At 32.4% G+C, this 26,864-nt stretch overlaps 1 protein-coding gene across 1 annotated transcript in view; it reads left to right on the top strand.

The window, feature by feature from the left end:
• Positions 1-275: 275 nt before the first annotated feature.
• Positions 276-26,864, top strand: part of LOC127719654 (uncharacterized) — a 33,606-nt gene continuing 7,017 nt past the window's right edge. Inside the window, exons 1-7 of the mRNA XM_052225882.1 lie at positions 276-329; positions 7,921-8,013; positions 9,385-9,536; positions 10,543-10,703; positions 13,898-14,091; positions 14,873-14,917; positions 24,440-24,682. Coding sequence (XP_052081842.1) covers positions 311-329; positions 7,921-8,013; positions 9,385-9,536; positions 10,543-10,703; positions 13,898-14,091; positions 14,873-14,917; positions 24,440-24,682 — 907 coding nt within the window. The 5' untranslated portion in view covers positions 276-310. The remainder of the gene's footprint in view (positions 330-7,920; positions 8,014-9,384; positions 9,537-10,542; positions 10,704-13,897; positions 14,092-14,872; positions 14,918-24,439; positions 24,683-26,864) is intronic.

The raw sequence follows: 26,864 nt of genomic DNA, 5'->3' as shown, positions 1-26,864 counted from the left end.
ATGTTACCCTCTGCGGACACATTGTTTTGAATAATGCTGCTGCTGAACTGGAAAGCAACAAACACGTATTTTCAAGTCCGTGCAGGGTATTGAGAACTTGAATGCAAAGTCATAGCAATTGTAATATAATTTTACTAGGCATTTCAGAACAATGACAGATGTTGAGCGAAGAAACATTAGATGAAGACATTTTTGAAAAGTTCAGCGATCAAATAAAATGATGCTTCATTAATTATTTAATCGAGGGGAGTAGTTGTACATTAGTTTAAAAGCATGACTTCGTAGCAAGTAATTATATGTTTATCTGAAAATGCAGCTAATACAGACAGGTGAGAACATAACATATCGCTTACCTAATTGTTTTCATTAAAAAATAAAAATATAATTAATGTTGAACTAATTGTCTTAAAATGAATCATTTTTTTATGTAACATTGCGCTATATATATGTCTTACACAATATAGCTTAATGCTCTGTTGTGTATACAAATTCGTAATGGTTTTAATTTTATTGAGCAATATTGCTTTTTTTTTGGTACACGGTATATATATATTACAGAAATAAAAACAGTTAATTCAAATTCGTGAAATGCCTGTACCAAGTCAGGAACATGGCAGTTGTTTTTCACTTGTTCCGTTGATTGATAGCGTTTGATTTTTATCAGTTTTTATGGACCTTTTCTTTTTGAATTTGCCTTGGAGTTTCGTTTTTTTGTTATATTTTTTGGTAAATTGTACGTATATGGAGTCATATTAGCTCCACTTGAACATTATTTTCAATATTTAGCGTTATTTCGCAAACATTTTTGTTATTTCGAAAGCTTTGTGCCATTTCGCAAACTGTGCCTTTTAAGTTTTTTTATTTTCATTTTAAAATTAAGCAAAATTGTTTACAGTTAAAATTGAAGCAACTGGCATATTTTTGTTATGTACATTTAAGGAAGAAGCTGTCAAATATGATTGTACGTTGCATATCAATTTTTTGTCTGATGTTTATTACGGAGCTTAACCCTCGTACTGTGTGGATACGACAGAATGTTCCCCCGTGCTTGGTGAGCATATTGCTATTTTTTTTTCAATTTTAGAGTTTAAGTTCACGAGATAATTTCCCTGCTTGCTCTTAATATTTGACAGTAAAATGAGTTTTTTGATTTTTTGTCCCCATCTGTGGTTTTATAGCGAGTTTTCTTGCAGTTACTTGATTCTATACTGTGGTTATATGTATGTTTCATTGTATATTTCTTGTTTCTGTCGGGTCATGGATGACAGTTTTTAAAATTTTCTTTGTCCTATTTTTGAAAGGATTTAGCCTTCCGTATTTGTTCTGATTTTTTGACGGATATCATCTTCCTTCTGTTAACACCATTTTTCCTCCCTCAGACCACCTTACCCTTACTATAACGATTTTACAAAATGGAAAATGCAATACTAGCTTTACCTTTACGGATATACATTTCCACATATAAAATCTGTAATATCCGAACTTCAAATACCTGTTTAAAAGATGAGTAGTGGGAATATAACACCGTCACAGATTCCGACCTTTATGAAATGCTTTCTGTCGCCCTTATTTGAAAACAAATGCACGCGGATATCCCAAAGTTATCCGTGCAATGCCCGAAATTGACAAACACGATCAGGCTTGGTAATAAAAACACAAAGTTCTGTTTTGTCTACTGTTTATAGCAGAACTTTCTCACTTTTCTTTTCCAAACGACTTTAAATGAAAAACTTCATGTCTATAGTTAGTTTATTTGAAAAGATGAACTAGGCCGGGATGTGGTGTTCAGTCGTGGAAGAAACTGTGTGTGCCTTATATAAACGCACTAAGGAATATCTGTGCCGCTTCCGTAGGCATCACAGTATAAAATAAAATTGAGAATGGAAATGGCGAATATGTCAAAGAGACAACAACCCGAAAAAAGAGCAGATAAATGTTTACTATATCAACATCTAAATAGATATAATCGTGAATTTAAATGCATTTAATCTATTGCTGTCGACATTGGTAATGAAAAACAGCACTCCTAGTTCTTGAGACTGTGGTAATTCGATGTATAGTTATGATCCACGTGGCCATGTTGTAGGAAAATACCTTAACAAGTCAAAGACCGAGATGTTATGAATATTTTAAAGAATTTAAATAACAGGAAGGAGAAAAGTCCTTAGCGACTTCTCTTCCTCTTACCGAAATTTTGAAGCAGAAGAGATTAACAAAATCTGTGGAATTGTTTTCCGATTTTGTTTGTTAAAATGCATGAATCTTGTTGATAAGTGTAATCATTTCGAACGTAACTTTACACAATTTTTTAGTTTGCACCTGTTGACAAAGCAGCAAACAACTGTTGTTGTTAAACATTATGACTGCAATGAAATACTGAAAACGGAAATAGTAAAAATGTTTACATTATTGATTTACAGGTGATTTATTGAACTCAATTACACATCATCCAATTGTCAATTAATTTATCGGATAATAGAAACCGTGTCAAATTTTAACACGGGAATAGGAAACGAAGCGTAAAATACAAATATCCAGAGTGTTTCATTATAAAGATAATAATAAATTGATAATTAGTTTAGTTTTGTTATTCTTTTTAACTTTTCATGCATCCGCTTTATGTTTATACTCCTAAGTTAGTTGCATTAAAATTAAATATTTCTTTTTGCAAAATTGTATCTCCAAGTAATCGTTCTTATTTGCCAACATGACCAGAATGAAACAGAGCATTTTCACGTTCGAAGTACAGGAGATGCATATTGATACACCATCGTCATTGACGCTACAAATTGTCAAATAAAAATCAATAAACTTCATACATTAGAATAGCTTTATTTTCTATGGTTGAGGTGATTAAAACCATATTTCTCTCCCGTGCAATGATAAAAGGCAGGGGTTTGTCTAATTTTGTGACCATGTCATTAATTTTAGAAATTTGTTAAAATAATATAAACTAATGAATTTGCATTTCCCTCATTTGCATAGCGCAGCGCTGGTTCGTTTTCCGAGTTTGACTATCCTGTTGATACTTTAAGGTTTGATAGCTTCGTCAAAGTTTTTATTAGGGTTTGACCGCTTCGGTGGACTCTTGGTAGCGTGTTCGCCTTGAGTCGGGGAGGTCGTGGTTTTGATCCCCGACCGGGTTAAACCAATGACATTAAAATTGTTATTTGCAAATTTTCCGCTAAGCACAAGGCGTTAAGGAGTAAAAGCAAAGACTGGTCGGCGCTGAGCCAGAATATTGAATCCAAGTAGGGTGACAGGTTTTTCTGTGGACTGTTACTGTGTGAACTAGCACGTTTAAAACCCGTCTCAGCGTGTCTGTCTTGTACGAAGCAGGGTTCAGATTCATATCGCATTAACATTATCTTGTCCTGAATATGCATTTAATTTGTCACTGGATGTTTAACATCCATCATCATCAGCATCTATATATAGCTATTTAAGGATTTGGATTTTCAAATATTTTCACTCCGGACATCAGTATATATACTGTTTATAGAAATGTATTGTCGAAATGTGCATCTGGTGCAATACAGTAGGTACTACTGATGTTATAATCATACCAAAAATCCCTAATCTGACCTCGGCTGTTAGATAGGTTGATACAGTTGCATGGCATATTTATGTTTAATCAAATGTCCAAAAGGACAGTGCACGTCTGAAAATAATTTACTAAAATCTAATACATCAGAATTTAAGATAATACTTCAAAGGTCTTTTGATGCCAAGAAATAGTCTACTGTTTTACTTATAAGTTTACCAGCAATGTTATCACATATTCGTCCGTTAACAATGTACAGAACAGCGTATCTACATATGTCTAAAAGTAAATTACCATAATTATATTTTGTTTTATCCATATTGATCCTAGTTCTATGACAACTAATATTGTCAAGTGTGTGCAGATAATTTTCTTCAGTGAGGGATAATTCAATAATTATATCGTCAAGATTGTTTTCCTCGGCAATTATATAATTTAAGTCTTTTGGTGTTCTGCTGTTTAAATCACCAGCCAGACATGCGTATTTATTTTCAAAGGAATGTTTTAATATATCCCTTTTGATTTTTTGAAAAGCATCAGAGTAACTGTATTTTGTATTTTTTGGCGGAACATAAACCGAACTAAGTATGACATCGCCGTAATAATTTCGTGTTTTAAGATGAAATTTTAATCCACATGACAAAATTACTTTCGTTTTCGATATGCCGTAACAATTTGATAACTCTTCCTTATAAAACATTATTATGCAACGAAAGATGACAGTTTTTGCCGTCGATTATCACTTTATCGCGAACAAAATTAGCTTTTTTCTATTTTTTGGCTTCTGTCCTGACAGGATATTATTTTCTTCTCGCCTCTTCAATTTCTAGTGTGAATTGTAAATTAAATTCTATTTAAAGGTTTTTCTTTTATATTAGGACTTGTCTATAATACTGTGCTCAGGTCTTCGTTAAAAAGTATATCCACAACACTAGGCCTTGGTTAACCTTTAATATTACCTACTCTGCCAAACCTATAATTAATTCCAAACTGTATTTCTTTTGAAATCTTCCTTCCGGTCCATTGAAATAAAGTTTTGAATGACGAGTTTGGTATTTTTATCCATTTTCTCCTCAATTCCACTAAAGACTAAATCATTCGTTTTTGATCTGCATTGAAGGTCTTGTCGCGTATTAGAAACGTTGGATTCATCGGCTGGGTCGCAGGTATCATTAATCTTTTTAATATCTTGTCTTGCCTTACTGAATTCTAACTTAAATTCTTTAGCGTCTTTTCTTATATGAGTTCTTTTTTCACAGCATCAATTTCCATTTCAATGCTTGATACTTTACTTCTTTAAAACTCGCTTAGTTTTGATCTATACTGTATACTGTCTATTTTATCCGTTCTGTTTTCTTTTATACTTTAACCGACGTCAATTTTAGATAGTAATCTAATTATAATTTCTTCTATATCATCAACATCAACATCAGTTTTACTATCTGCCATTATCTTTGAAATATATTAGAGTACTACAAAATTCTAATAGATTGTCTGACGTTACTACGAGAACTGGCTGGATCAATGAGAAATTTGACGTTAGGTGGTAACGTTGTCGGCTTTTTGAAATTCTTTAAATAAAAAAGATCGAGAAAAATGTCACTTCTTCCTGTAAATACTTCTGTCTTTTTTCCGAATCTTTATGTAACACTCAGAAACGTGTCCATCCCCCCAAACGTGTCCGATTCCCCAAAACGTGTCCATATAACGTCACTGAACTCAAAAACATATCTAGTTGTAAAAGGGCGCTAACGCGTGTCATATTTATAAACACCCAAACGTGTCTACCATTATTTGGTTATTGATCTTTCATTGACGTATACTCCTTTAACTATTTGATTGCAAATTGAAATATAGTCATTTAGGTCTTTATGAAATTAATAGTATAACCCGTGCCAAATTGGGACCCCCGATTGACTGTGTGGGATGTAAAGTACGCAGCAATGTTATGTAATGATGTGGACATTAAATCAGATACCTCCCGTAGGGAGAATTCCCACTCTCTGCACATTAAAATCCTTGTAAAAACTCTTTCAGGGTGTCGTCGGTGGTATGCTGCAAGGCAACATTTTTGTCCCTACACATAATGACATATACCCTTATTATCTAGTGGCAGTTAGAATTTCCCCAACTTTAATTTCAAACGGCCTCTATTATATAAAGGGGAATGAAGGAATGTCATACTGAAGTCCCGAAAAAAAGAAAGCGGTCTTTCCCCGCTCCCAAAAATTATTTAATTCCGAGTCCCGATTAGTGTATATTCCTAACAACCGTACACATTAAGGCCCAATCCCAAATTATCGGAACAATAATGATACAATCCCAAAGTCCCGGATATCATTCTTCCGCCTCTCTTTATAGAACTTACCTATAGTATTATTGTTAATATGTTGTCGTCCTTATTATGGAAGAATTTTTGCCACTGGACGTAATGTCTATTGTTTGTGTGTCTTCAAGTGATGCTCGAAACCCAAAATTTATGATATAAAACCTGATTTCAGTTTATAATTTCAAGAGTTTTTAAAAAATCAAAACTGTTCAAAAAAATTGAAAATTCCTCTGCAGGAAGCCGGCCGTGCAATATACTCATACATAATTAATAAAGTAAGGCATCACCGCAGTTTATTAGTACAAAATAAATTACTTAGTAAAGGATTAATTTAACTGTACTAAACTAATCTTTATGTTCGCTCTAAATATGCATGAAATATTTGCCACTAGACTTTATGCAAGCAACAGTCAAAAGTTATCTATATGTTGCTAATAAATCTTGCATTTATGCTAAATATAAAAAACTTGGGTTGAACAAACTAATGCTAAATAAATTTAGAATTTTCTTCTTTCAAGTCTGTTCCTTTCAATCTTGCAATTATGCCATGCTAAATATAAAGAACTGGGGTGGAACAAACTAATGCTAATGAATTTTGAATTTTCTTCTTTAATTTCTGGAAATTGTGCCCAAAAATACTTCAGGATTTATGTCTTCTGAAAGCGGCTTTAATCTTATTTTGGATCCAACTGAAACCCGACATTTTCCTATGTTATTGACGTCAATGAGAACATAATAGAGCTTAAAGTTTTTAGACGTTTAGGCGTTTTAAAGTGGACACGTTTTGGCGAATAACAAGCATCGGACACGTTTAGGGGTTATGAAATCAGACACGTTTGGGCGATATCAACTTTTTAGGACACGTTTGGGGGAAATAGACATGTTTGGGGGCATCGGACACGTTTGGGGGGATGGACACGTTTGGGGGATGGACACGTTTGGGAGTGTTACAACAGTTTTGATACTATTGTCCTTGTTTTGTTTATTAATTATTGTCTTAACTGCTCTGTTCGAATTATATTCTTACTTTAAATCTCAATTAAAGAAATATATTGTATTCTTCTATGCTTCTGCTTTCATTTTCTACTTCCCATCCACTGTTGAATGAATCTTTTGTATACTTGGAAATGTTCAGATTCGATAGGGAACGTTTACCGTTTCCAATTTCGGTATAATTGTAAATTTTATTTTAATAATAGTACAATTGATATTCTTATTTATAGCTTGATTTTACCGGCTTCGTGGACACGAGAATAACCAAAGACAAGATGCAGATGTTTAAACATTATATTGAAATAATTAAAACTTCATATTCATGGCATTATATACACGGATACCTAGAAGTAGATGGCTTAACATACATGAATAATTTTAATCTCCTATGAATTGCACAGTGTTGCAGAGTCCTGTAATATACAAGACAAACTATTTCTACCCATTTTTACAGACAAATTATTGATTGTACCTTGTGATCATGCTTCTACATTATCACTAAAGTATATGTTACAGATAATGCATATTTTCAGGTTTTTCTTGTCGTATAACACACCGAGGGGTGTCAGGTTTATTTAAATGAAAGACCGACCATATTTTAATTATAGACATTTCTCTGGTACTAGTATTTCAAACTGATATATGGAGTAAAGGTTTGTTTCTGCCTTAAACCTTTTAGGAATATTCAAAATGGAAAGTTGTATGGAAAACTCCTATTTGGCAACATCAAATGATGTTTTAACAGATTAGTTTGCATTAAAATCGGGGTAAATAATGACCTAACACAGGTAATTATTTTATGCATAGAATCACTTTTCATTCAAACTTGGTATCGTCCGGATTGTTTCTTCAAAGAATGACCTTATCGTTCTGAAAGCAAATAACTCCATATAGGTATATAAGATACAATGAATTATCTATAAAATAATTTCTTATTAGGCATTGTAAACATTACAAACGTTATCGATGTGGTGTGTCATTTTATAATCAGGTAGAATTTAGAAGTTTGCATAAAGTTTATTAATTAATTAATGTAAATAATAATAATTTACAGTTTTGATAATTTATGCAGCTGTGAATCTGCATATTTGTATGTCTCGAGGTGAAGAGGAATGCTGGGCTCTTGTCTACAAAATAGCAACTGGAGGTAATCTATATTTATCATTCATTTCTATGATACCAGAAACAAACAATTCCTTAAAGAAAGACATATATCAAGTGATTTTTCTTTCTTTTCAGGTATTCAAAAAGTTTCGCCAAACATTTCGTTTTATTATGCAAGTTAAAGAAAAACAGTTTTTTCTCACCAATTGTTAAGGTCAACTTTTATCTAGAAATTGACCATGGGAGTTGGTTGACAACAAAACTTTGAAAAGATGATTTTAGCGTCCCAATTGTGAACTTTCAATTTCTATATAGTAACACTTCAACAACGCTAGCATATGGAGTGTATATCTCCCAGTTGATTCGATATTATAGAGCTTGCATTTCCTATTATGATATCCTTATAGAGGGTTGCTCCTCACAAGGGAGCTATTAAACCAAGAGTTCCAAGTAGCGAAGTTGTAATCATCTAATTAAAATTTTTACGAACGCCATCACAAGTTGGTTGACCGTTATGGAATATTTGTTTCACAGACATCGATGAAGAACGAATAATTTCGAATTGTCGTAACCCCAAACCCGTCCTCTTTTCCTCGAATGTGACCTACGGGTTTGTACTTATATGAGTAACATAACGTGTGCCACATGTGGAATAGGATCTACTTACCCCTCCGGAACTCCTGAAATCACCCCGACTTTTGGCGGGGTTCGTGTTGCTCAGTCTTCAGTTATTTATACTTTGTTTTGAATACTGTTGTTTGTTGTTTGTTCTTTTTTTCTTTTTTTGCCATGGCGTTGGCAGTTTATATTCAGAAAATTTAGTATAAACACTACAAACTTTATATACTTCATTTTGAAATAATTTGTAAACTTTTATTTCTTTAAGTACATAAACCGTATTTCCTTGATGGACGGACCAGTCAACCATTAGCCCGTTCTACATAGACGTGGGAATTTAACGTATGATCTCAAAGCTTAATATACATGAAATAATCTTCATCAGATAAGCTCATGGTCAAAAAATATAAAAGCCAAATTTACAAAATAAACTGAAATGCATGATATAAAAAGCATAAACAGTACACCAAAAGCAATGTCATAGGAAGTTACAGCCTTGCCTATAGCACAATTAATTAGCGTGTAATCGAAAATGTTCAGTCAAAATGTACCGACACACTAGTTGCCTGCGCAATATTCCAGCAGATAAACTCAACAAAAACTTTGGGAATCCACATACAAAACATCTATATATAGAATAACATCAAATTATGTGCATATGCCTTTAGAAATATATATCAAGTGATGTTTCCTTCATTTCCTTACGAAATTTCACCATAAAAGAAACACAAAGATTTTTTTTCTCAAAATGTGGTCTTTCTGTCATCATTTAAACTATTGTTATATTCCTTTACAGGAAATGGTAGTGCTTACGATTTGTTCATGTCTAACGATTCATTAAATGTGAATGACAAAGAAGCCATGTCATTACAATGTTCGAAATACCAAGTGAAGAAACATTTCAAGTCAGATATCGTCAACAACTGGTCCAATGTAGAAATAGATTTGGTATTTATTTTAAATTTGTTTCTAACATGTGTACATGGGATTGGAATACTAAATTACAAAACCGAATATCTTTTTTAAAAAGAAACCACGGAATTGTCCTTTTTCAAGTTCTGTGCTAATAATTTGCTGTATATGGTCTAGCAATATATTGGTTTGACATGTGCATTATCAAGAATTGAATTATATCACAGGCAAAGATACTTCTTTCGACTTTTGTTTCTACAATGATTTAAAATTCTTTCGAAGAAAATATTCGTGTTAAACATTGTAACCATCTTCTACATTTCAAATATTACTTGTTGCTATACTAGTATATGGAAATATATTTATCGGTCGTCCCACTGTCTGTATCACTCTGCTCAGCTCTTCATGGTATTAGATATCACGGCTTTGTGACGTCAAATACATTGAACCGGCCTTGATAACTTTGATCATGGACGTCATAATGAACGAACCGACGTTGATAGGTATAACCCGAAACCCGTGATCTTCCGGTTTGTTGGTGAAACAAACAAAACACTTGTTTTTATTACGCAAAATACGCAAATACAACCCGATAATTCGATTATCTGGTTGTCTGCATATTTATATTGTAAATAAACTCATCATAGATACCAGGATTGAAATTTTATATTTGCGCCAGACGAGCCTTTCGTCTACAAAAGACTCATCAGTGACGCTCGAATAAAAAAATGTTAAAAAGGCCAAATAAAGTACGAAGTTGATGAGCATTGAGGACCAAAAATTTCTAATAGTTTTGCCAAATACAACTAAGGTAATCTATTTCTATAAAATATCAGCTGCTCGACACAATATGAAGCCGTTTTCGCTGTGCTTACTCGACAAAAAGTTTCATATTGTGACTCGTAGTTGATATTTTACAATATCAATTTGCAGACAACCTGATAATTGGGACTTATAACGATAACAAATTTGCTATAACCGACCAGTGAATTAAAGTGGTTGCAGAATATCTTTTAATCTATATATCATTAACTTGTTTCAGGTTAGAATATCACTTTTTGTGAGCGGTATTGAAAAGGCATTTTTTTTGTTTAATGGAAGTGAAACAAACAAGACAAGCTGGTTTGATAAGAGTCGACTCATCAATAGTAGTTACAGTGACCTGAATAAAGACATAGATTTTACACACTTTTCTGTTGTTGGGTAAGGTTTCACCGTTAAATTCATTTTATTTTGTGTTAACTAATTATAATATTGAAGACACTAAACCACGTAACTGCATACATAAGAGGCAACAATACTATTTATGACAATATCCGTTAGATTATTTTGCCAGATATAATTTTTATAGTGTGTTGATATTACCCCACAGCTGTGTTCTTCAATGAACAGATTAACTGTGATCGACATCTAGCAAAGACTTCCGCTACAACCGGTGCAAGTAGCTTCTGGTTTAATAATTTATTAATGATATCATACGATGTAGAACTTAAAAGTTACACTAGTTTGCTCACTAAAAATATCATTGGAGAATCTATTCCGTATATTACGTTTCTATTATTCAATGTCGCCCAACGTTTTAATATTTTTCTGTGATTTCTCCTCTTATTACTGCGTCCTATAGGAACATTATCTACGATTTAAAAGGGTGACACGATAAAAATATAAAAAAGAGGATTTTTTTAATTAATATTTCGATATTAGCAATCAGTGTGATCGAATATGTCAAAATAAGCTAAGAAACATCACTGATGCATTATTGGCTTGCAAGTTAATAATCCGACTCATTTTAATCCATATCCATGCTATCTTAATTTGACCCTTAGCTGTAAAAGGGTTACGTATGTGATAGGCATAATCAGCTATTAAATAGACATACTATTAACATAAAAACATGAAAGATATTTTTTTAATCTTTTACATGAAATTTAACAGACCTTGAGATAAATCGTCTTTATACGATTACGCGTGCTGGCTTGTCTATTTATATCATAGTTATGTTATATCGGGTCAAATGACCGCTTACATTCTTCGGAGGTAATCTAGGTGGTTAATAAATGGTTTTTAGTATAAAATACACAATAAATGCTAATACATTTTAACGAATCAATGCATTGGTAACTGTTTCTTTAGGACTTTTTGAAAGTTGGATATGCGTTTTAGTATATTATTTATCGTATATGAAAATTTGATTGAAATCGGTTAACATGATTTTGACAGCTAACGCTCCTTTTGTAAAGAGAAAGGAAAACTATTTCAACATTTTGTTTGTGGACCAAAGTTTTGTTTGGAACCGTATTCTAGAAGTCAACTTGACGATTTATGTTTGCTACTGTCTCTCTTCCGTGTATCCAACGTCTCTTTTTCTTCATACAAGAGTAACTGCAATGTGAATTAATATTACCATTTGTTATTACACTCTTACTGTATGCCGGTCACTCAGAAACTAAAAATGCTTCTCCTATTCCTCGACATGAGGTATGACTAAACTGAAAAAATATTTGATGAAAATATGAGAATAAAATATCAATTCGTATTGTTGACTAGAGGGGAAAAAAAATTAAAAACGAACAAAAAACATCAAATGGCAAAACTGACAGTAATACAGGTACTTTGATCTCGATATTCATGGCAAACCTATTCTAAACTGACTTGCGATGGTCGTCGTTACAGAAAAAAAAACTTATGCTCATTTTTTTCAGCGAAATAACTTTACCGTTTTTAAAGTTTATTTTATAATTTAAACATATTTTATTTGCAAAAGTAGCAAAAGGGATTGGACACAAGTTATAACAACATTAGTGACGTCCTCTCCCTATATAAATATAAACACAAAGTACATTAGATAATGACGAAAAACATAGTAGGAATGCATGTATAAATACAAATTGCATACAAAAACAAAATACAAAAAACAAAAAACAAAAAAAATACAAAAAAAATAATATAATATGGAATTATATATAAAACTGGACTGGAGTGAAGAGTTGGAAAGTAGGAATTCAGAATGTTAATTGATTGTTTTAAATCTTTGTGTTATTCTGATATATGCTTGTACAGACTCAAAAATTTCTTTGTTTTGCTGAAAAGAAAGGTCACCGTCACCAGCCAATAGAAGCTCAATGGATATAGCATGCCTTTCTAATTTTGAAAACAATATTTCTCTTGCTTCGTTGTGAAAAGGGCACTCAAAAAAATAGTGAATACTATCCTCAACAGGGTGGCCACAGCTGCATGCTGGACTGGGTTTAATATTAACACGATGTAAATCTGAATTTAAAGAACTGCACATATTTCTCAAACGTGTATGAATGATATTAAGATTTCTATCACCACAACTGAAATAGGAGGGTGGCTGTATCAATTTAGACTTCATCTTTCGTTTAAAAATATTTATATTTTTGGACGTACGTATGTCGGGGTTTAGGTTATTCCATTCAATAGTAGTAGATGGCAAAAAAGATTTTCTGGTTATATCTAGTCTAAAACTTGGTACTACATAATTATTACTGTTTCGCAAATCGTAATTAGATATTTGACCAACAAGTGGGGGCATTAAATCGCAGGGAAAATCGGGGGCTATTTTCCTCATACTGACAGTTGCCTTCAGCATCTCCAACAAGTAACAAACCTTCGTCTGTCTCACATTTATCTGATTTTATGTAGTGCACGAATAGGAATAATTGTATCAAATATTTGAGTACTGGTTAAACATAATTACTACACATTCTGTTGGCTTACAACGGCATTAACTGTCAAATTTATGTTCACCTATTTGACATAAATTCTCATATTTGTTTTATAATATACTAAAACTTATATTCAAATTATAAAAAGGCCAAAAAGAAAAAAATTACAATACATGAAGTCGTTATAATGTATCAGCATTTCGTGTGTATTTTAGATTAGACACCATATAATTATCTATAGAAATGACCTCCGAAGAATACCAACGTTCATATAACCCAAAATAAACATAAATATAAATATAAATAGACAGACAACCACGTCCAATCATCATCTTTTCACTTATCTAAGAATGATTTTTGTGGGCTTTTTAATAAATGAACCACACGTTGAACACATGCGCAGCCCATCTTCACTAAAGGTTTAATTGAAGAATGCATGATTTTAGATTCAAATGAGGTTGAATTATTGACTTGCAAGCCGAATAATACATTATCGATCTTTATTTTTAGCATATTTTGACGAAATTGAATCAAACTGATAGCTAATAGCAAAATATTATTATTTCGATTTTATATATGATTGAAACAAAAAAAAAAAATCTTATTTTTTCTAATTCATAACTAATGCCTATTAAATATTTTTTCTATGAAATGTTATTGGAGATTCATTTATTTTATTTAATATAATAGCTTTTTATACACTTGTAGTATACATGGGAAAGCTGATCGTCATGCCGGCAACTATAGTAGACGATTTTACATAAGAAATGATAAATCAGATAAATGTGAGACAGACGAGGGTTTGTTACTTGTTGGAGATGCTGAAGGCAACTGTCAGTATGAGGAAAATATCACAGAACAGCCTTTTATTCTTTTTAGTGCAAGTTCCAATGTGTCGAAGGGTAATGTTATCTAACTTTTCTAGCATATTCATGGAGTATAAACCAAAGTCATGTTTGTTCTTAATTGTATTAAAAAAAAACTTTAAACGTACAAAGACTAAGTAAAATATTTTTTTACTTGATTTGAAGAGGACTAGAGACCACTTTTTGGACAAGTCCAAACAATTTAAATGAAAGTAGTACATGTATGCCGATGTCCACAGTTTAGTATCATAAGTCTATGCATATACATTGGAGTAATTACAATCGGAATCTAAACAGAGATCAGATGCAACGAAGGGGTTAGTGCTGTCATTAGGACAAGTGATATGATATCCATGGTGCAATGCGACATCATGTACGTGCCAAAGGGTACAAGTTACACATTGTATTTTTTTTTTAAATGAATTGGAGTTTCTAGTATACAATGTACTAAAAAAGGTCTTTATCGTTATGTAAGGCAAACAGCTGGTATACGCCTTTACTTTTAGTATAAAAGAAATACGATTTCATATAAAACAACCTAGTTAGTCCAAAAGGAAAGGAACAATTTTGCAAGTAGAGTTACAATAAAATCGTTTCCGATTTCTGTTTCTTAAGTTATAATACATGAACAATTATTGCAATATTTTGATAAATTGAAGACAGAAAGTATTGGACATGACTAGTATCTAGTTGCAGAAACTATTACGACAAGTTCAGATGAAAATTATATGCTGATTTAAGCTATGCTATGGGTGCATATATTTAAGACAAATAGTTAAATTAAAAAAATGCTCAAGATTATCATCTTTATTTTCAGCTATACACCATGCAGTGGCTGACAGTATGGCAATATTTATAAAGTGTAAGTTGTTTCAAATTTAAAGGCATTTTGTATATCATTTGTTGGTACATTTGTGAATATTTGTTTTACGGGTGAAAACAAATTGTCTTATATAAAGGAGTAGGTCCGGTAAGACCCCTTTTTGGCCCCAAAATATAGCGATTTTACAAAGTAGTTAAAAATGTCACTTATAGCTATTTATTGGAAAGTAAAATATTTGTGTTACATGAATATGGGCTGTTTTTGACAATACAATGGACATGCATCAGGTACTAGCATCATTTTTTCATGCAAAAATACTGCAATTTTCACAATATTAGCATTTGTGTTAATTTTAAGACGGATTTTGTCTAAAATGGAATTGGCCGCACTTGTGTTCAGTCTTAATATTTAAATATATGTTGTATTTAATGATAATACATAACATATATAAATGTTGAGACTGAACACGAATGCAGCCACTTCCATTTTAGACAAAAGCCATCTGAAAAGTGACGTTTTATGGCATATTTGATAGATTTTTCATATTTCAGCTTGAATTTGAGTCTTTAATGACCAAATTGGTTAAAATCTTTAACATAGACTAATTGAATCGACTTAAGTAGACACTGGAGTGTTTCAAAAATGTCAAAAATCTTTTATCAGATGTACTCCGAATTGTAGGCCGAAATTAGCCCTTATCGGACCTTCTCCTTTGACAAAAAGCATGTTCTTGGATTTAACACGTGTAGTTTGAAAACTTGGAGCTATTTATTATATTGATATAATTAGAATGAGACACATGCTTGATATGATGATTAAAGAGGTAATTGTGCTTTATGTATTGCAGGATCTAAACATTGACGTCCAATTGCACGTGTGCAAATTCCCCAACCATATAATATCCGGCTGATCACGACTAAAGGGTCGAAATAACGTGTGCCCAAAATCAAATACTGGTCACACAACGTTAACATTTTTTTTATGGATTCTATCAATTAATTAGTACGACAGAAATTAGGAAACACGTAAAAACAAAAAGTTAAACACTTTTTCTTTTTTTGATGTTGTTGTTCTTTGATACAAAGTATAAGCTAAAAAACGTCAATGTGTCTTTTATCACTCTTCATGTATCTTCAAATTACCAAATATGGCTAGACATTTATCTTATAGTCATTCCAACTAAATTTCAAAAGTTTAAAAACAGATGTCTTCATCAAAAATACAAAGCAGCTACTCAAACTCCTTGGTATGTAACTAAGATATTCATAGTTCACTTTATTACTAAGATTTATACTTCTACGCCACTTTCTAAAGAAGACTGTCCGGATCATCAAGTCTGTATTGTGTTCTTTTGGAATATCAACTAAAACAAGATTCGCGATATTTATTTTTTTAGATATGGCGGGAAAAGGCTGACTCGGACTTTTATCATATATTTAGCATTGGAATTATTTGGGTCTAAAATCGCAAGAAAATAGATATAGAATCTGCAAAAATTTTGATAAATGACCTTTTATGAGCTATTGTAGTCTTATATGAAAAGAAAAGTGGGCGATATGGGGCAAAATATTTTACCCTGTATCATAGGGAAAAACCCAAGAAGTCCGAACATCTGACAAAAATTCCTAAACCCGACATGACTACATCCTTAATTCTGATAAATGAAAATCAAGTACGTTTAACTTTGACACAACGAACAAATCGGTGATGAACTCAGGTGTTTGAGTAGGATCAGTCGTTCCTGCTTCACCAGTTGCATCCGTTGTGTTGCTGGTGAAAGAAGTACAAATCCGATGACAATTCGATAAGATAATATCATAAACTAGGAAAAAAAGGACGATTTTGTGGTTATGAGAAATGAAACATATCCATGGTCATGAGTAACACATTAATTCTATATCGGACAACCAAATCATGATGTTGTCATTCATCTTTCAAATACATTACTCTACTTTCCAGTAATAATTCTTGTTTTGATTACTGTTGATGCAGCAGAATTCCTCTAATAACTTATTAAATTTGAAATAAATGCTCGCTATGCAAGTGCTGCTAGAATTTTTGTTTCATGAAAATAACTTATCAGCTTTAAAATATAAATAAAAATAAGAAGATGAGGTATGATTGCCAATGACACAACTCTCCACCAAAGACAAAACGATATAGAAGTTTACAACTATTGGTCATCGTACGGCTTTTGACAATGAGCAAAACCCATTCCGCAGAGTCAGCTGTAAAAGGCCCCAAAATGACAAAATACAATTCAAACGAGAAAACGGCCTGATTTATGTAAAAAACAATAAACGAAAACCAAATATGACATACAGCAACAAACGACAACCACCGAATTACATGCTCTTGACGTGGGACAGGCACATATAGAATGTGGCGGAGTTTGTTGGCGCTCCACCTAACTTGGACAGTGGTGTAACAGTAGAACATAAGAACAAGCTATACAAATCAGTTTAAAAGGGCTTAACACCTCAGATCGATACAAAGCAGGAAAACATCTAACAAAAACACAAACCGGACGTGGCAGGGTATTTAAACATCCCTAAACAAAAAAGTACAGATCTGAGAGTACTCACAGTTACTGACAGCTAGTGCAAAGCTAATATCAACTAATAGAAAAATCATGCATCTAAGACTAAAATATCAATCAGTAAACATCCAACATCCAATGGATTTAGTGTAAGAATGTCATTAACAGAGAAAAAACATGACCTTGTACAATGCCAAGATACAGGTATCGACAGATTGTAGTGCCATGAATGTGCATACGTATATAAAAATAAACTTTAGTTTCATTTTAATTTACTGATAACAAAATCAATATTTATACCAATAAAAATAATATTCAAAGTTCTAATTACAGTGCTGATTTGGTAATATTTTAGAATAAGTTTATTTAAAGGATCGATAATTTTATCCAGTAAACAACATTTCCGTAAAAGTTAGGATGTGCTATCCCGTTTAAAATAAATTTTCTACAGGTACAGCCAAATTTCCAAACCAAATCTTTGAATCTATGGAAGAATTTAGTAAAGGTTTTAAGTAATTTGTGGTAACGAAATCCGTGACTTACTAATTTACCAGTTATACATAGATTACGTTCATTGAAATCCAAAACGTCACAACAGACACGGTCATAGCGAACGAATTGTGATATATAAACACCGTAAGATGGTGCCAAAGAAACATCACTGTCCGAAAAAGGAAAATTAACAATAGGGAACGAAACATCGTCCTTTTTGTCGTAAAATTGTCTGTAGAGTTTCCCGTGTAAAACTGAAATATCTGAATCTAGGAATGGACAGTTATTACCGTTTATATTTGATTTATTTAGAGTAAGTTCCTTTGGGTAAATGTCGGCATTATATTTAGAAAATTCTGAACTATTTAATGAAGAGATATCATCAAGATAACGGTAATTGTTGTTGAATTTATCACTTCAATAAAATTTAGACGGGTCGTTACTGAGTTTGGTCATATACTGTGATTCATACCAGCACAAGAACAAGTCTGCTATTAAAGGGGAGCATTTAGTGCGCATTGGAATACCTACAACCTGTCGTTAAACTTTATTGCCGAAACGTACATAAATGTTATCAAGGAGAAAATTAACAGCTCCACACCGTTAGTATATCTAGCATATTTATCTTTCTCATTAGAGAAGAAGACTTTAAATAAGTTGCAGCAAATATATTTGCAATCACAGTTGTTTGATAAGATTGTTTGGAAGTGTAAAGAGTTGAAAAGTCAAAACTGTCAACAGAATCAATAGTACCACCAAAAGCCCGTAATTTATCTAAAACATCAAAAGAATTTTTTACACTCTCAAAATAGTTAATTCCACTATTTTCATGTATGTTATTACAAAAGTTAATGATAAATTCTTTGAGTTGATGAACTAGTTAAAAGAACTGAAGATTAGTTGTAGAACACTTACTAGAGGCCGAGATGAAACGATATTTTACTATTTTGTGTGTAGATTAGGTAACACATACATAGTAGTGACCTTCAAATGTGCAGAAGAGGCTTTTAGCTGTAATGTGGTTATGCTATGATTGTTTACTATATGACTCTCTGTGAAGCGCACGGACTTCAATGTAGAAGAATTTAAAATTTCTTTCTTCAGAACTTCCGTGTAGTATTTACGGCATACCGTCACTACATTGTTGGCTGTTTTGTCAGCAAGTATAATCATAAAGCGCTTTGCGAGTACTTGAAGTTGGTTTCTTATTTTAGAAATGGGCGTATTATAATATGTACTCTTTTATTTATTTCTAAATTATTTTCAAAATGTGATATTCGAATATTCACAACATTCATACATCTATTTAGATAAGAATCAAGAAATTTTTTATCAGATTTTTCCCGCTTGCACCAAATTTTACAATACGATAAAAGGACGTCATTTATGACCTGACGACACTGTTTCCAATCTAGTTTAGATGGAGGACGATATTTTGGTCCTTTTTTCAAAACGTTTTTAACCTTTCGGTCTTGAGAACGATATTGAGGTCCCCCGTAATAACATGGCTATAGGGACCATATCTAAAATTCGACGATTCACAGTCTTAAGTTAGAGGAGTATTATTAAATATTATTATCATTAAATGTTTCCTCTGCAAGTGCTCCTGGATTTTTTGTTTTCTTGAAAATAACTTACCAAGTTTGAAATAAATGATCCATATGCAATTGCTGCGGGAATTTTGTTTCATGAAAAAGTACAATCCTAATTATAGCAATGTGGTAAAGTATCATCTGGCCGTCTGTCACTGTCAAGTTTAGATGATTGTCAAGATATGCAACCGACATATCTACATCTGCAGTAACCCTTTACATCTGGGTCATTTGGAAATGTGCCCTGAACATAGTGTCCAAATTGTGAATGATTAAATGAGGAAACATCAACATTTTTATCGGACTGTGATATCTAGTAAATGTAAAGGGTAATGCTAGCATCTTTTCCGTCTTTTGGAGAAGTATGAAGTCAGTCCCCTCCATCATACGAATGAAGAAACAAATAGGCGAGAAGAGGAACACAGTTACTTACCTGCAGGAATGCCGATTGTCTGTTGAAAAACATATTTTTGAGGTTGCAGCCTAAGCACAATTTATTAATCCAAAATTGACATAAAATGTGCCTTGGAATTTTATTTTAAGACAAAAAAGAAACATATCATGAACCATATAGTCACATCAAACGAATTGATAACAACTGTCATATTCCTGCCTTGGAACAGGCACTTTATTATGCAGAAAATAGTGGATTGAACCTTGTTTTATAGCTAGCTAAACCTCTCACTTGTATGACAGTCGTATCAAATTCCATTATATTGACAACGATGAGTAAACAAAACAAACAGACACAATATGTTGAGGCGACGAAAATTTCAAAATCGTGTTATTATCCATTTTTCGTCAGTTTAGTTGTTTCAAGGGATATTTGTGGGACAAAAAGGCATTACTCAGATTAGTAAAAACTGTACGTGTACTATGGTTGTTATTGTCTTTGTTACAATGTATCCGATATAAAAAATGAAGCAAACATGAAAAATTGAGATGCCTTTATGATATTCAAAAATAATAAAGAAACAGAATGATACATTTTGAATAGTTATTATGTATTTATGATGCAGAATGCTATTTATTAACACTATTTTTTTATTCCTTTTTGAACCTGTTAAAGTGTATTTTGAATTCCTACTTATATTCAAATTTTATTGTATAGTTTTCCTCTCACAGACATGTGTACTACATTTTGTAACCAAACTATTTTGGTTTTTAAATTGAAGAACTATGTAATGTGGGAAAGCATCTCTTATTGCCGACAATTGGAAATTATTAACCTTATTTTAAGCTGAAAAAAAAACAAAAAAACTCAAGAAATCTTATCAATATCTCGTAAAATATCAATATTAGACGCTAGTATGGGAAAATTCAACAGCTACAGTTTGGATATCCAACCTCTTTTAAAGTCTGTGCGAAGCTGTAAGGGTGCTTGTCTAGATCAGTCTCTTGAACAGATCTCCTGACACCTTGCATAAACAGTGTCTGAAAGAAGCTATCTTATACCACAGAAATGCTTTGCACAGTTCAATCCTAGAACGTTGAGGTATGTCCAAGACACGATGTAGTTTCGATATCGACGATATCAACGATATCGTATCGATATCGATATTAACTTAATCACTATATACCCCATTCATCTACTTCACCAATTGCCCTGGGTCATCAGTATGTGTCGATATCGACGATATCAACGATATCGTATCGATATCGATATTCACGTAATTACTTTAAAACCCCGATATCGACAAATAATTTGATTTACCTTAAGCATTATCAGTTTCTATTCTTTTGATTATTCTTTAGTTAATGTTGTCGATATCGTCGATATCGACATTTCAATTTCCCTCGTCATTTGTTGCTTTCCATCTTATACGCTGTATGCATCTTAAACTAGTGTAGATATATAAGATATCAACGATATCGAATTGATATCGACATTTAAATTTTCCCTCGTAATGGGAAGCATCCATTCTTTACTTTATATAGATTTTACGTTTAGGTTTAAAGGTAATAAAACATTCCGCTTAAGAAGTTGACGACGAAAATTAACAGTACACTCATAAAGATATTGTTGATATTTAGACCAATATTTCCTTCTACACTCAATCTCCACGTATATGTCTAAAATGCACAAATCATCAGTTAAAACACTTGAACAAATGTTATACCAGTTTACTTTTTTACATGTTTAAGTGTATTGGTCATTTTCAGTTATTGGTTTATATTAACAACTTTCTACCTGAAACCAAATGACATAGAAGTTCAAAATTAAAGGTTACCGTACGGCCTTTAACACTGAGCAAAACCCATACCGCATAGTAAACTATAAATACCCTGAAATAACAAATGTAAAATAATTCGAACGTGAAAACAAACGGCCTAATTTGTGTTTTAAACCATAAACATAAACAAACAACAATCACTAAATTATAGGCTCCTGACTTTGTACAGGCATATACAGAATAAGGTGGGGTAAATTGTGTTTGCAGGCGCCAACCCCTCCTTCCCCCCCTCCCCTCCCAAAAAAAAGGGGGGTCAGTGGTATTACAGAACGACATATATACGATCAATTAAAAAGCTAACTCATCAAATCAATACCAAGCATATAAACACCTTAAAAAACACAAAAGAAACAAGGTACAGATCTGAAAGTAGTAGCAGTTACTGAAAGCTAGTTCAAAGCCATTACAACTAATAATTGATGTGTCTCAGGTTAATGGCTCTTTTCTGTTGTAATCTCTATTATAATTGAAAGAACTGTCCTTTACTTTTTTTCAATAAACATTGTGAGAGAAAGTAATACTTGTATTATTTCTTTTCTAAAACATTTTTTTTTCATAATGGATTAAATAATCTATTTTGTAACATATTTACATAATTATTCTGTTTTTCAATCCAATAGTTTTATTTCGTGTCAAGTATTCATATATTTTGAACTTATATAGTGATTAAAATAAAAATACAAATTCAATGTACAAATGATAATGTTTGTTATTAGATCTTTACCTATCAAAACTATCAAATTAAACTGTTTTCTGTTTCTTTGAAGGGCACAAAATATTTTCCATATTCTCTGTAACATCCCTATACTTCTCAAGTTTTACTCCAAATAAGTTAAGTTTTTCTGTAAACTCCATCGCAATGTCAATTGTATCATCCGACATATCAGTCTTTATAAAAACGACTGTTACCCTGCCTCCGACATATCGACATCTGGTATGTCTGGGTTGGTCATGGATGTCTTAAGCAAAAATCGATATCAATTCGATATCGTGTCGACATTGTCGATATCGACGATATCGACATCTTGGTATGTCTTTGTGTGTCATGGATTATTGAAGCGAACATCGATATCGATTCGATATCGTGTCGACATTGCCGATATCGACGATATCAACATCTGGGTACATCTTGGACATGATTGAGAACGTTTTGGGCATTTACTTTCTAGAACAGTTTCGGGCAGTTTTAACACGGAAAAAATATAATTGTTCTTCCATAGAACAGATTCTGACTTTTCTGGAAACGCGTGTCTGGCGTAAAATATGTTAAGCATGGTATCTATGATAAGTTTATTTTCTACCATTAAACTGCTTTGATGAATTCTACCTTGAACAGTTATTCTCGAGAACTGATTATGGCAGTTCTATTTCTAGAACATTTTTGGACCGCTACACAAATCGGTTATATGTCTACATAGGAAATCTAATAAACTGCCCCGGACCTCATCGACGACTAGAACAATTTTAAATGATGACAAGAAAGCGGCTCTTATTCACATCATTTAGAAATGTTCTTCCCAAGATCATATTCTGACAGTTCTGGCCGATAACAAATATGGATAGTTCTACCATGGTACAGATCCTAAGAGTTCTACACTAGAACCGATTCTTACTGTTAAAACATTGCTAGGGCAGGCCATTCTAGGTTAGAACTTTTCTAGAACAGTTTACAAATGTTTATTCTTACCTTTCTAAAGAAGGATAAGAACTGATCACAACTGTACAGGTTTGTTGACTCACTAATTCAGTAATACTGTTTCTTTACCAAGATCTTCTGATGATTTTAAATACTTACTGGCGTCTCATAAAAACTGTTGCTTGTAATAGTAATCAAATTGACGAAGAGACTTCAAGAAACCGTATATGAGTGTTATTCCTGACTTTTATCTTGAGCGGCAGTTACCAACTAATACCTCGTGCTGCAGTTACCTAAGATGGCTTCATGTGAAAAACAATGAGATGTGGTATGATTGCCAATTAGACGGCTTCGACAGAGTGAGTACGTTTGGTGCAGAAACGTTGGTACCGTTAATGTTATTACTTATTTCACTGGCTAAGCTCAGAAAACTTTCTGATAAATTTACGTAAAGAGGAATTTACGTAATGTTTTAAGATATATTAGCTGATAAGGTTTTAAGGCGGTAAACCTTCTGTCATTTATTTACTTTAAACTATTAAAAAAGAAGGAAAGATCAAGGGAATACAGTGTTTTAATGACAATTGTAGCTTTATCCGACGTAAATCGGACATAAAAGCAAGTAAACTTACTTAAGTATCTTAAAGTGTGGCATTCATGTCAATGAGAAAAACCAGATTGATTTCTCTTTTTCCATGGCAATAGATGACACAAAACATAACATAGAAAACTAAAGACTGAGCAACATGAGCCTCACCAAAAACCGGGGATGATCTCAGGTGCTCCTAAGGAAGGATATGCAGATTCTGCTCCAGAAGTGGCACCCGTCGTATTGCTCAAGTAAGTACAAACCCGGTGATAAGTCTAATTCGGTAGGTCAACTTTCACTGTGGATTTTTAATACATTAAATGTGTTGCTTGCATTAATTTTCAATCATTTTATTTTTTAGAAACAAATCAAATAATATGAATTGCTTGCCATATATGTTATGGATGAAGTAAAATGAATCAATAAACGACAACAATGAGGCTATTACAATGATAGACTTATTTTGATATCTTTTATAGTTCCAATTAAAGCGACATGTTTTAACCAATTTGCCATGAACTGTGTACATGAGAATTCGCCATGTATAACTAACTCTGTACAGACATCATCAACAAAAACGATTCCAATTGAAGATCAATCACAGTCTACATTATCAACTAGTAAAGATAAAGATCAATCTACTACAATGAGAAGCGAAGATCTGCAAAACAAAATAAACAGGATCAAAATGGAGCTAACGGTAGAAAAAAAATCAACACAAAGTAAGATATGTATAAGGAATAATTTACGTACATCAGTAGATAATAGTCCTTGTTGAAGAATAGAACTTTGAAAAGTTTAAAGCTATCATAAATAATAGGATTTTTGACGAAATATTTTTTTTACAAAAAGTAACACGTGAAAAGATAAAATAACTTTGCAGTTACATTTTGACTACTTACGTTTTAATCCGAATTTTGGCTTCCCTCTCAATCTCCTCTAAATCTGCATATGAAAATTTATATTACACTTAAACTATCGTTGCACAAAGTTGAACTTATTATGAAATAAATGATATGGTATTATTGCTAATGAGACAACTATCAAAATGAAAGTCCAAATGAAAAAAAAAATAACGACCTGATTTATGAAAAAAACCAACCGAACCCAAACATGACAGACAGCAACAAACGACAACCACTGAATCACAGTTAATTGACTTGAGACAGACCCATATAGAATATGGCGGGGTTAACCATGTCTGTAAGCGATCAACCCTTCCATTACCTGGGACAGTGGTGCAACAGCACAGCATAATAACACACTGTAAAAATCAGTTGGAAATGGCATGAATCATCAAATCGACACGAATCACAAAATGAACTAACATAAAGACAAAAGACACAAAGAGCCGACCTGAAATAACCCATAGTTACTGAAAGCTAATTGAAAACCAATAATACCTAATGAATAAATTGAGTTCTTCCAGACTAAAAACGTATTAACAAAAAAAAAACTCTAAGAGAAATTCAATCCATAAAAACTGATAAAATCAAACGTTAGACTTTATCAACAAGCGGAACGAAAAGCTAACAAATGTCATACTATTGTCTTGGAATAGTAGTTTTCAGAAGAAAATATTGAATTGAACCTGATTTTATAGCTAGCTAAACCTTCCACATGTATGACATGTGTTTATTATTCCGTTATATTGACAACATTTGGTTAACTAAAGTATGAATCAGTACACTTCCTACAGATTTAGTGTAAAAATGCCAGAAACAGTTTGAGAATCGCATGATATTGTGCCATGGAAAAATTTAAGTACATAAGATCGACCTAATGTTTTCATTAATGTATAGCAATAAATATTTAATAACTTTTTAATTCAACAAAACAAAATCATTATAAGTACCGGTTAAAACAATATTTATAGAATAACTTATCGAAGAATTCAAATATAGAAAAATATTCAATGAGTGACCAACCAACACATTAATTCATGATATTTGAAATCTGTGATTAGTTATTCTTTTTATTACATTGGCAATGGACTTTTAAATGGAAATAAAGGAGAAAATGAAAGGAACTTTATCTTTTTTTTACGCATTCACAATTTGCTTTGATGCAACGTCATCGACATCGTCTTGACAACACCTATATTATAGAGTTTATTTCACATGTGAAATTATCGGTTTTTATTTCACTGGGAAATCACGGTAAGTCATTGCATCCAGTGTTATAATCAAATGTCTTACTACGGTGTAAATAGACATCCTTTAAGAATAGGTTTATTCAAAGGATCAATGCGTTTACATGAATCGTTTAAAAACAAAATTACCGTAAACATTGGGATGTTATATCCCGTTTTTTTAAAAAGAATTTTACAGGTATAGCCAATCTTCAAAATCTCAAATCTTAGCAACTATGGAGGAATATAGTAATGTTTTCAAGCAATCTATAGTCACGAAATCCCTGACTTAAGAATTTACCAATTATATATTGAGTCTTTTGTAGACGAAACGTACAAAATTTCAATCCTGGTAACTATGAGGAGTTTATTTACATCCACTGGGTCAATGTCACTATTGGTGGAGTTTTCTCCCGACGTTATTACCAGCCAAGTAGTCAGCACTTCTGTGTTGACAAGAATTATCATTGATATTGTCATAAATAAATTAACTGTTTCCAAAACTTTGAATTTTTCGAAATACCCTAACTCCTATCAAAAATAATTCATGTCAATATAGAAGTGCTGACTACTTTAAAAGTTTATCTTATATATATATATATTTACTTACATAACACAAGTGCCTACTTCGATTCGTCCAACTCGGTTTAGTAGAGTCTGTCGAGTTTACTCAATCCAACACCCTGTTGTAGAATCTCAATAAATACGTTATGATGGCAAAATACGTTAAATAGTCGTGATAGCTATGAAATCTATACAATAAGGTCATTCAC

This window comes from Mytilus californianus, unplaced genomic scaffold (genome assembly GCF_021869535.1).
Source record: "Mytilus californianus isolate M0D057914Y unplaced genomic scaffold, xbMytCali1.0.p SCAF_11, whole genome shotgun sequence".
Classification (NCBI taxonomy): Eukaryota; Metazoa; Mollusca; class Bivalvia; order Mytilida; family Mytilidae; genus Mytilus; species Mytilus californianus.
The sequence above is the reverse complement of the archived record's forward strand: the minus strand, read 5'-3'. Positions and strand labels throughout refer to the sequence as shown.